Genomic DNA, 12,528 nt, shown 5'->3' on the forward strand with positions numbered 1-12,528 from the left:
ACATAGCTCAATTATCCATGAAAGTTCATTATATTCATTGGTGAGCTAGTATCCTTACTTCTTGCCAAGACTAATTAGTAACCAAGCACTTGTTAATAATCATTTGTTTCTTTCAAAACACAATTAGGTCCTAGTTTCTTTTATAATTAATTTCTTGATCTATAATTCGTTTTATTCATGTTTCATGCATCCATCCTAATACTCAACACACCTTCCAAAGATATTTGGGGAGACTATCGAAACCCACCCTATTCTTTCTTGAAATGAATCAATCGTTATACAAAGGACTTTGTACGATCAGTCAAATATATTGAGATACTAGCCAGAATCAATAATTCGTTCCATCAAAAAGCTTGATCATATATACAAATTTGTTGTTAAAATATGGACACGTAGTCAAGAAACATGTGTAAGTGTGTACACGCACTCACACTTGCTCACACCTAAATTGTATATGTGTTGGGTATATTATCATTGCAAACGAATTTGAAAAACTTTTCATGTGTTACAAGGCAGTGTTCTCAATGAGCGTCAAACTTTCTTTCCTTTTCGATAAAAAGAAAATTACAATAAATCAATAGGCCAACGTACAAGTGTTTCTTGAAATTTGCCAAACTCTTTGTCATTCCATGATATTAGAGCTCTTGATACGGAAATGTCTTTTGTTTTTTTGATCGTAGATATTTATCTTTAAAAATAAAAATCCCGATGACTATGTTAATGTAACTTTTGAAGAACAATCCCAACCACTGAATGTTTGTCAAACTATGAATACCGATGTTCTTAAATATTTTTGCATTGTTTTTTCTTTGTATTATAGTCATTAACACGGTGGTTCATGTCATGTAATTCTCCGACAAAAAACGTGGCTAGCCACAACTTTTCAACAAATTCCCTTCATTAGCCCTTGTATATTGGTGTGAGTAATACCAGCATCAAGTAGTAGCTTCATTAAAAACCTTCAATGTTAGGACTTATCTTAGGCACTTGAACCACACAATGTGCACAATTACACAAGATTTTACACATGCAAACATTTGTAGATTGAGGCAGATGATCATGTTCTAATAATGGTCATCATTATGTGTGGCCAATCCAAAGCTTTGAAATGTCAAACAATTGTATAGATCTCTCCAATAAGACCTTGATAGCTTTGTAAGTTATGCCATTATTTGGTCGTCTTGTGATGTGCAAATCTCTAAAAACTTCTGTGGTTTTAATCACGATACGCACATCTGGAAACATGCGTCCAACTACATTTAAACGTCAGCATGTCTTTATGGAATGAATTTCAAGCAACTTGAGGATGTTGATATCCCATATCCTCACAACTTCATGGTTATTTATAGATGACATCTGATAATGTTAAATTAAATGTGCATAACATAAACTGTGCTAGCCATATATTTGTTTTGGAAATAAAAAAAATGTGCTAGCACATCATGAACTCAAATGATATCCTACCAACAAACAATAGGAAGTAAATTCTCCAAGAGGCAAATTGTTGGCGAATCAAACATTTAATGTTGCTTCCAACTTGACAATGGGTACTAAGCATTAGAACCTCCGTAATAGAGCATGGGACCAAGACTAATGACCAAATGAAAAAAAGTCTCAATAACTATACCTTGCATTGTGTCTAAGGAATAGCTTACAATTAGTGGATTGTTTTCTCTATTTTGGATTTGTTTCCTCAATCAATGTCTTTCACAAGACGGGTTGGGGGGAAAAAGCTTTGTATGTTGTAGCTGTTATGACCCTTTTTATACAACTAATGGAAGGATATTTGTTTTGGGAAAAAAACAACTATACAAAAGTTTTTACATAAAACCTTACAATATTAAACCTTAGGAACACATGCTTTCATGAAATAGCCTCTTAAATTATAATAAGAGTCCACAAGAGGAAACATTAAGAGCCTCTCTCTCTCTCTCTCTCTCTTACATACAAGGAAGGCCTTAAAGGTAAAGGTATAACCTCTCCACATAAAGCATGTATTGGCAACCTATTGAATGTCACTGTTTGGGGTTTAGGGTTTCTCCATTTCCTTCACTTTCACCTCCACCATTGTTGCTACTCCCACAATCATCACCTCCAAAGGAAGACTCATCACCATTACATCCACCATGTCCCACCTCTAAATGTGGTTCAACATTAAGCCCCTCCTTTGGCGATCTTCCGCATGAATCCATGTTTACCCCCACCTTGCTCTCTACGTCATGTTGCGGTAGATTCGACCTCCCATCAATACAGTAAGTACGGCCTAATTTGGCCACTTTCGGAGCCGGAATTTCGACACCATTCCGAGGTGGCACAAAAACTAACGGCAAATACTCATCGGTATCACAAGCAAACCTAGAGTTTTTGAAGTGATCTTCTAATGCCACCCTCCCCTGAAAACACAAATCATAAACATCACAGAAATCACTCATAAAAGTAATGAGGACAACAATTGTTGATGAGACAAAGTTACCTGAACTCGAGCATACGCGACCTTGCAAATCTTCCTCGAATTGAACTCCTCCCAAGCTTGATCGTTAAATGACTTGTAGAACTTCACAGTTGCCAATGCACTTGTAAAATTCACAAATGCATAGCCCAAATTGCACCTATTCCTGAAACAATTGTCAATGCCCAATGCTGTACTCATTAAAAGGAGCTTTGTTACATGACTTCCAAGCCACACAATATGTTTTTAACGACTTGCAGACTTGAGTGGAAATTTGGTTAAGCACATTTCAGGAAAGCATCAAAAATTATATGTTTAATACTAGCATACTTGAAATCAATCGGAAGGTATACGAAATCATAAGCAGATTCCGGTTCGTCAGTGTTGATTGTCCTTGAATTGCACTCTAGGCAATGCTTGTCCAATAAAGACAACAACATCTGTTGGCTGACATGAAAACAAACCCGCGAAAATATACATATATACAGTTATCAGTGAGGGTAACGGGAGTGTTCAAGTTACGATGGGATACGATTGCTCACATATCGAAAGCAATTTGCAATTACCTATACTTGTTCGGTATGTTTCGGACCATGAGTGTAGTCCTGGGAGTTCCAGAGGACACAAGGACCTCACTTTCATTGAACTCAAAATGCACTAGATGCCCACCTCCTCGATGGACCGGCCCAACTCTCCGATTATCTTCTTCTTGATGTATCTCAGTGATCCAATTCATCCCGCCTCGGCCACCAGATGTCTGGCGGCAATTCGGATGTAAAGCCGGATGTCCATTTTGTAAGATCGATCTCCTCCTCGCATGCATATTGCATGTATTCTGCTCAGGATTATGTATCTTTGGTTGTGTGAATCGTTTCCCCTTCTTGATACTACCATTGATAAAAGGTGGTTGATCGAGATCAGGATGGATACCCAATATTTGTGGTTGGCCGATCGATGGAAAATTGTCAAAATATTCATTGCCTCGATGCAGGTTCATACTCGAGATCACCATGGGTTCAGGTGGTTGATCCAGAAGTGGGGGTGTTCTGCCCCACTCCATTAATGGTTGGGGAAAACCAACATAGGGAGAACCATAGGCTTGCCAACCAATATAATTTGGATGATCCTTTACGTTATGAATCCAACCACATTGCTGTAGTGCAGCTCCATGACCATGGTTAACTAGAGGTATGGTAGGATCGTGACTACTACTACCATTACTATTGTCTATGGAGTTTGGATTGATACTGTTGAATACCGGAACCATCATGTTGTACTCTTGTTGAGCTAACTTGTGCTTCCGGTTCCCCGAGCTGAGTCTTGATCCTTGTCTACTAAACTCTATCTTCATGGGTTTCCCACACACTTCTTTCCCATTCAATTCATTCCATGCAGCTTCGGCATCACGTACATCGTAATACTCGATGAATTTGTGCTGCCTCTTCAAAGGAGCTTCTCTTAGCTCCCGAATGTCTCCTGGAATGAAGATTATGCGACCAAGATTTAGACTTTATAACGACAATTTAGTAGGCTACATAACAAACAGGTGTATTCAATCATGGTGGGCAAAACAAGGAGGGGTGGGGGGGTCCCAATTTCTTTCCTAGTTCATTACATGTTAAATTGGTTCATTACATGTTAAATTGCTCAACAATTTCTTTCTTAGTTCATTACATGTGAAATTGCTCAACAATTTCTTAAGACACTCAATTTCTCATGTGGGAGAGAGACACTTTTCCTCATGCTTTACCCATAGGATGTGACACTTCCTATGTGGGAAAGAGAGAACTCACTTTCCCACCAATACTATACCTACCATATCAAGTCACATTGTCCCATGTGGGAACTTATGGCCCCCACTTTCCCATCATGCTTAGGCCCTATATTACCACTCAACAGGAACATGTGAATTGATCCTAATCCTAGTACAGGTCCAATGAAATGACTCCTCTGAATTATTTGTTTATAGGGATACTAGCTACAATCCATCATGATTGTTCAACTCATTTGATGCAATGTATGTGAAACTCACCAAACTTCTCAAACACTTCCCGAAGCTCGCGCATGTTGACATCGGCACCAACATTGAACAGGACCAAGGTACCTTGGTTGTTACAATGTCCCCCACTACCCGCAGCATTGTTGACATGATCATCAATGTGGAAAGGCATACTCCAAGAAGCAATATACTGTGCCCAAACCACATTACCACATATGAGGCCCTTCCTGTGGATGGACTCATCAGCATTGCTACTTGTTGACAAGTTCAAATTAGCCATATCACTGGGGATATAACTGGCATTATTTGCCACATGTTGGCTGCCTGTGTAATGCTGAAATTGCTGTTGGAACTGTTGCTGCCTTAGTAAGTGTTGGCTTTGTATGTCGATCAATGCTTGCTTGGCATCCCTGAGGTCATAGAATTGAACCCAAACAAGACCCTCTGACATCTTCTCGCATTGCAAGGCCTGGATAGCACCCCATTTGGACTCTAGCTCTTCGCAGAGCTTCTCCTTGGTGATAATACTGTTGTGAAATGGTAACCCTGTGATTAGAAGACATCTAGAGATGTGTTCTTTGATGATTGTTCCATGGCAAGGGTGGACCTGCTTGTGAATAAAAATACTTGGGCTAGCTATAAGTGGATTAGGCAATAATCTAGGAACATTAGCATGACGATTATGATTATTATGAGGGGTTGGATGATGACTATCAATACTATTATGGGTATTGTGAGTGTGATTCTGAGGCACTGAATCAGGAGATATCGGAGGCCCTTGCTCATTATATACCATTGGTGCACCGTAAGTACGTCCAACATTAGTATTGGGCTTGTTAATTAAGCCTAATTGATCAATGCCAGGGCCCCCAAGAGATGCGTTACTAGCTGAGAGATTAATGTCATTAGCATAAGGTTGATTGATCATCATGTTGGTGTGAGGTTGAATATGAAGGCCATGAACATAATGACTAGGTTCAATGTTATTTGGAGGAAAAGTGATATAGCGAGGTTCCACTACATTAATGTCCATGTGATTATTTGTATTATGATTACCATTATTAGTACTTATGGTATTGCAAGGTGGGTGCATGTTGAGTAATATTGGATTATTACTGTGTAGAGAAGAAGATGAAGATCCGGAGGAAGAATGAGATGGGGTGAACTCAAGAGCGTTAGGATCTAAGTTTAAAGTACCTACATTGGCTATATTGCTGTTGTCGATATTACTCTGCAGACGAGACGACGACGACGACGACGATGATGATGATGATGATGATGACGACGAGAATGACGATGAAGAAGAACTATCTCCGGACTCACGCATTTTTTTATAATTTGCTTCTGTATTTACTTCTTCAATATCTCCATTATACGGTTCATCATCACCATGAATACATCCAACAACATCAGTAGCTGCCTGAGTATTACTATTATTATTACTACTGCTGCTGCTGCTGCTAACAAAGACAGATGATGATGATGATGATGACGATGACGACGGTGGTGGTGGTGGTATATTATTTGACGAATCAGAGTTGCTATACTTTTCGATACAAATTATTGGTAAACTGTCATCCGAGCCGCCATGATCATTACGACTGCTGCTACTATAATTACAGCTACTACTAGGGCAGATTTGTAGATTATCAGAAGCTCTCGATGATGATGATGATGATGATGATGATGATGATGATGATGATGATGGTGATGGTGATGATTCCTCGTTCAACAACCGATGAGGTAAATTAATATTAAGGCAGCTTTCTGCAGATGAAGAAGAAAAAGTATCTGAATTACTATTATTATTATTATTATTATGGTTATGATAAGATGATATAATATTTGAGTTTGATATACGAACAGTGGAGGTGGTGATAGAAGCAGTAGCAGCAGTAGTAATAATAGACTCCACCATCATCGCAGGCAGGCCTACAGGCTACAGTAGTAGTAATGATACGCCCAAAAACGAATGAGAAAACGACGTTAATTAATAATAAGTAGGCCCATTTTCAACCGATCTATTCCATTATTATTATATGTATATTTACAGTCTCTCTCTCTCGCCCTAATCCAACTTAATATGTACAGCAACCTACTAATACTATCAGAAGAATATATATATATATATATACGATAGATTTTTGTTTTTCTAAGGGGGGAGATGGATTAACTAACACAGAGCCGCTGGCTATGGCTACTGTAAAAATTTAGGTATGAGATTTTTTATATGTTGATGTTAAACAAGAGAACAATTAATAGAAGAAGGGGAGGGGGGAATAAGATGAATTTCTGCTTACAATTAATAAAAGTGCAGAGGAAGAAGAGGAGGAGGAGGAGGAGGATTTTAGGCCCAAGGAAATCTTAATGGAAGTAACGAGACACGCACGCGCACACAAACAGCACAAAGACAATACATACATACAGAGGAGAGGAGCAGCAACAGTAGCAGCAGACCAAAACCCTAACCAAGTCTAACATCGTCACGTAAGGAACTGATTAATAATAATCTTAGTTTCCTCGCTTCTCTTATGCTTCTCAAAGAATGATTTAGTTAGTGGTGGCTAACTGAATGGGAGTTTGGGGTGGGTAGGGTAGGAGAGTGTGAGGCTCGAGATGGTTTGGTTTGGTTTGGTTTGGTTTGGTTTGGTTTGATTAGGACAAGCTCTCTCTCAGTTAGAGAGAGAGAGAGAGAGAGCCTTTTAAGTTAATAATAATAGCTAGCGTCGTCCCAGCAGCTAGACAGAGACAGAGACAGCGACAGAACGAGGAAGACCGAGAGTTTTCCTTCTTCTTCTTTTTTTAAAATTTCTTGGGGGTGTGTGTGAATGGGCGTCTGCTTGTCCGTCCGGACAGTCCCTCGTGTGAAACCTTCCATTTATTAAAAGCCTCCTCCTTTTTCTCGTTTTCTCGCATTTACACTTATGTATGTATTTTAGTTAGAAATTATTATATTTTCTATTTCTATTTTCTAGTTTCCATTTTTTTATTTCTACTCTCTATTTATTTATTTATTTTTATTTACGATGCATTCAATAAATAAATAAATAAATAAAGAGCATTTTTTCCGAACTCCGAGGAGCGCGCGCGGAAAAGGAGGGCATTCATCTATCCTCATCATTTATCATTTCGTTTTCTTTTTTTTGTTTACTCATTTATTTGCTCGTTTTTTTCAGTCTTTATTAATGTATTTTTTATTGCTTCTTCTTCTTTTTCGCAGTCGCTATGCCCCCCATAATTAGCATCATATGGGCTAAATTTGGACCAATTCGGGGAACGGGAGGGGAGCTCCTACATGCCCTCTTTGGGTCTAAATTTGGACCCATTTGGAGCTTCAAGCCTCTTTTAGCCCATGATATTATGTATTATGTAAATGTATATTATACATATATATATATATATATGCATATGAACCTTTCACTATTTTAGATCTACCCCTTTTTTAGCTTCGGACATAATAAGCTTTGCGCCTTCTTCCTATTTGAGCCATCTCAACACTTGTTTGAGAAAGCTTGGTAAATCCTATACTTCTTAAAATATATGTTATGCAATGCCTTGCATAGTACATGGATCCACCCTTCTCCGCCCCCAATAACAATGCCTTTCATAGGTTAATAGGAAACAAGCAAAATGTATGCTCTCCTTGGCTAGCACGGTGTTTTTTGTCACTTCAATTGTTGCAAGAATTCTAAACTAGGCCATGCTCGCGCGGAGGGGGATAGCGAACAAACCACCTATCGGCTCTTCTCCCATCCTATCATAAATTGTCGAGTCATTGTTTCATTTCTATCAACATTCAAGCATGAATCCAACTCCCAAATGCCGCATCCATCTTTCATTTACGTCTGGATCATGTATTAATTCAGCCTTACTATGGTTTTTAACATTGATGTGTGGATACGGACAACTTACAATCATAGTCATGATCAAATTTGCCTTCATAAAATTCATTGTTAACAAGTTGAAGATTGGAGCTTGACAAATAATGAATATAGTTGAATCATAATGACCACAGTCAAATGCCACCCAAGACATAGAAACAAATTTATGAAACTTTACGTGAAGCTTTCAGGACCAACATTCCTACAAGGACGATTCTTTCGTGCCTTTAGAGCTTCTAGAATTAAATGAACATCGCAATATAACATGGTGTGATGAGACAAATTCGTATTGTTTTTCCTTCCATTTCGCGCACAATTTGGACATTCTAATATAAGAGTTGCCCTTCTCGGTCTAACCACTATATAAGAAGGCATTCCATAACTCTTCCTCGCAATGTACAACATGTTGTCATGATGTTCATTAGAGAATGTTTAGTTGGGTAATGCATACCAATAGTAATTATCTCAGTAAATCTTCCTTAGGATTTAAAGTAGCACCATAGATATTTTGTTTTAATGAACTTAATTACATCTTGAATGATGTCCTTCCTTTAATTCACAAACCCTCTTGCATTTATATGGTCCTTCTCTTACAAACTATGCCTCGAACAATGTTACCAACTACAAAAACAAATGTAATGGTGGAACAAATTTGAGTTATTTAAAAATGTTGACAATAATTTATATTTATCCTTTTGTGGAACTTATCCACCCGCCCTTGAATGAAGAACATGAGTTAACCTCATGGATGTAACAAACAAGCATCAATATATATAGATAACACTATAGACGACAATTTGAAGCTTTTCAATTGTTTATCAACGAGTTCTTTCTTAAGTTGTAGAGTTGCTTCCTCAAAACACAGACTTCATGTGAGACATAACGAAACAAGGAAACCTATGTTGTATCACCTCCCCAATTTTGTTTCTAAATGAGCCTTTCCACAATGATTCACAAAACTACATTTTGGGAAGAAACACATTTCCTTCCTCAATACACGTTCACATAACTCCGGAGCACAATTGCTAGCAAGGACAATGCATGTTTTCGCTTCTTAAGGCAAACCAAATTTCTCCCGGGTAAAAACTTGCCAAATTACAAAGAAAAAAAACACTCCTTCGCTTTTAATTTCCTTAAATTGGCATTGACCAATTGACCCACCAAACTCATGGTACTACAATTCACATCAAACCTTTTGGAATGAGCAAGCTAAAAAGCCTTGGGGGAGTTAACATACTCAGGATTTGAGTATACGATGTCAACGTCGATAAAACTCTCGAATCTTGAGTGAAGAATAACAAGATGGCCCCATAATTGTGACACGACAGGGTTGAAAGAATAAAAAGCTAACTCAAACAAACGTTATGATGGGGTAGAAAGAACATTCCCATTATTACTACTATTATCAACGGTACTGAATTATGGAAAGTGCATCGAAGCAACATAATGTGCATTACAAAAAAAGGCTAATGAAACTAACATTGTGAGCAAAAAGGTATGCACTTGCTATAACACTCTATTGAAGTCATTGAATTCTGACCACCAATCATCTTCAAGGTGTTTGGATGCATGCTTAACATATCTTCATTTATGAATTTCAAAAAATGTCCTTCTTCTGTTGTATTACTACTACTGCTATTATTATTATTTATCCATTATACGATATTAATTTGTCATTCTCGAGGAGTGTAAGGTCCTATTCTTTTAATTTAGGAACTATGAAAATTACTAGTAACACCACAAAACTATAAGATTGGTCTACAAGTATTTAGGCATTACATTTTCCTACCTGCATGAAGATATCTGAGAATTTGTATTTCACTTGACATGATTTGTAACTTGCAAAGGAAAGATGTCACAATACTATACACTAGACAAATGACATTGATTACAGATAATAATATAAAACGAGGAAATTTTAGTAGTTATTCACCTAATGGGTTTTGTTCAGTTTGGTCAATCATCACCAAAAACTTTTTCAAAGCAATTTCTAGGGCAAAAGGTGAAGTTATTCGAGCATATGTTGTTATTGATGTCAACATCTATATAATCGAGTATGAATCAGCTTTTAGCAAGGCCATCTCATGAACCATCTTTTCTTAGTTTATGCTATGTTTGTGTCTTATGGGCCAACGCATAATGTGTATAATTCATATGAGGTTCATTGCGAGGAAGGGTGAGCTAAAGTCATGTAGCACAAGGGGACGCAAGGGGGATCATGATAAGCAATGTCGGAGTGCTACCAAGAGTGTGTAGAGTTACATTGTTTTAGATGAATCGATTAAAGCATTTCTCATCTAAATTATTATCAAGTGAATGTGTGGGTTCTCCAGGGTTGTTTAAGGTGTACTTTATAGAGTAGAAGTAGGACTTAATGAAAGGGAGTATTTGCAAGTGTAGAAAGTTAGATCTATGATTGGGTGGACACATAAAAACATAGGAATAGAGATGGATGAATGATTATGGGTTGGATACCATTTGGTAATTTGGCCCGTTCTCTCTACTTTATGAGCCATTCCTTCTAATCTTGCAGAAAACATCAACGTCAATAGGCCCTGTAGCCAATTTTCTTGGTAAAAAACAAAGCTTCATCTTTTTCTTGTTCTCCTCTTTTGAATATCCATAGTATCTATGTAATGATTTTCATTGTTCTACATTTGAGATGCCTTTTCAAGCATTAAATGGGCCTTCAGAATCATGTTGTACGCAAATAATATTGTGCCGTGTCCCTATTCTTCTTTTATTTCTTTTCGTCAAGACTTCAACAAGGTTTCGATCTCACAATTCCCATCCCAAGGGATTGTTCAAGTAATATACATAGCCCCAAGGGATTGTTCCTTATGGATCCATGTTTGCATTTATATCTCCAACAACTGCATTTCTCTCTCTTTTGTACTATAATTACATTAATTTATCTTGGATTAAGGATAATAAAATATTTAACTAGCAAGATTCTACATGGAAGAAGTGTTAATCAATGTTCAATTAACCTTCTACCTTGATTAGCTGAGTAATTGCAAATAGATTTTCACTAATTTTGTCCTTCGTTGAATAGAGATTCCTTAGAAAACTAATGGAAGGATATTTAATTTAAAAAAGAAAAAAGGGTTCATATTTAAGATGGGTTTGCATTGGAACCATTTATATGTCATATATTGGTCACATAATTAGAGTTTATTAAATACAATTGAGCTAGAGACAAATGCTTGATTGATAATATACACATTTTAATGGTTCAAGCTAAATGTTAAGATGAGAACCTCTTTATATAGGCTCGCGACAAGGAGAATGTGCCATATAAACACTCAATGCACCATCAATTCATTTTATCATGCATTAGCTTGTACTCCACTAGTGTTTGGAAGGTTCCTTTTTAATTCCCTTTTAACTATATTTAAGGAGGCCCATAAGGGGAGTTTCACATAAAAATCATATGTAAAGTGTATCCCATCATCGTAGACAAACCCTTATGCTCGATTAACAAAGTCTTTATATTAACAAAACCACTTATATGAACAACTTCTTCCTCAATTTCCTTTGTTTCATCACCTCATCAGAGGTTGAAGTGTGCATGGTTCTGTCCCTCCAAGATTCAGGTTTTATGTAATACATAGCCTTGGGTTTTTCCTACATTTTAGCATCTATGTTTTCCTGCAACCATGTGTTCTAGATTTACACTCACCCTCAAGATATCTCGACAACTAAATATTTATGGCAAGAGAGATCTTGAAAGCTATATGATGAGCAAAACAACTAGGTTGAGATTTGGCATTTCAAGAAGTTACAAAATTCTTTGGTATAAGATATATGGTTTGCCCGATTGCGAATTCATTTGATTTTTCACTTGAAGTTTGATTGAATATTTGTAGGAAAGAGGTACATATTGCTAAAATATAAACAAATAATGTATACTAAAAGTATATTTTCAAGCATGAGTGGATGTCAAATAGAGTTATGACTCGTGAGAGAACGGGGAATAACATGGTGGCACAATGTGTTATAGATTTCGATTTATGTGTTTATTTAGAGGGCCATGACTAAGGGTTTACCCCTAAGAGACAGACACCCTTAAATGAGTGAATGGGAGAGAGGGTTATAGGAGATAGGGGAATAATAAAGACCATAACATGGTGTGGTCGAGATGCGTTGACATGCTTGCCTTCCATTTACAACCAAGGCTTTATAGAGTTATGATTAGG

The 12,528-nt window shown here is 37.2% G+C and overlaps 1 protein-coding gene across 1 annotated transcript; it reads right to left on the reverse strand.

The window, feature by feature from the left end:
• Nucleotides 1-1,861: 1,861 nt before the first annotated feature.
• Nucleotides 1,862-6,480, reverse strand: LOC147853528 (uncharacterized). The gene is made up of 5 exons (XM_087331882.1): nucleotides 4,482-6,480; nucleotides 3,016-3,925; nucleotides 2,780-2,896; nucleotides 2,474-2,615; nucleotides 1,862-2,393 (listed from the first exon to the last, which is right to left on the reverse strand). Exons 1-5 carry the CDS (start codon nucleotides 6,367-6,369, stop codon nucleotides 2,016-2,018), a joined length of 3,435 nt encoding a protein of 1,144 aa, XP_087188008.1. The 5' UTR covers nucleotides 6,370-6,480; the 3' UTR covers nucleotides 1,862-2,015.
• Between the last annotated feature and the right edge of the window lie 6,048 nt (nucleotides 6,481-12,528).

This window comes from Azolla caroliniana, unplaced genomic scaffold, assembly GCF_043228905.1.
Source record: "Azolla caroliniana isolate FFs.n. ecotype wild unplaced genomic scaffold, voAzoCaro1.0.p SCAF_16, whole genome shotgun sequence".
NCBI classification, from domain to species: Eukaryota; Viridiplantae; Streptophyta; class Polypodiopsida; order Salviniales; family Salviniaceae; genus Azolla; species Azolla caroliniana.

Excerpts from the sequence above, each read along its gene's own strand:
- LOC147853528 (XM_087331882.1), bottom strand. The coding sequence starts at position 6,369 with ATGATGGTGGAGTCTATTATTACTACTGCTGCTACTGCTTCTATCACC. Across the intron at positions 3,926-4,481 it reads GGAAGTGTTTGAGAAGTTTG|GAGACATTCGGGAGCTAAGA; the intron begins GTGAGTTTCACA and ends TCTTCATTCCAG. Across the intron at positions 2,616-2,779 it reads TACCTTCCGATTGATTTCAA|GAATAGGTGCAATTTGGGCT; the intron begins GTATGCTAGTAT and ends CAATTGTTTCAG.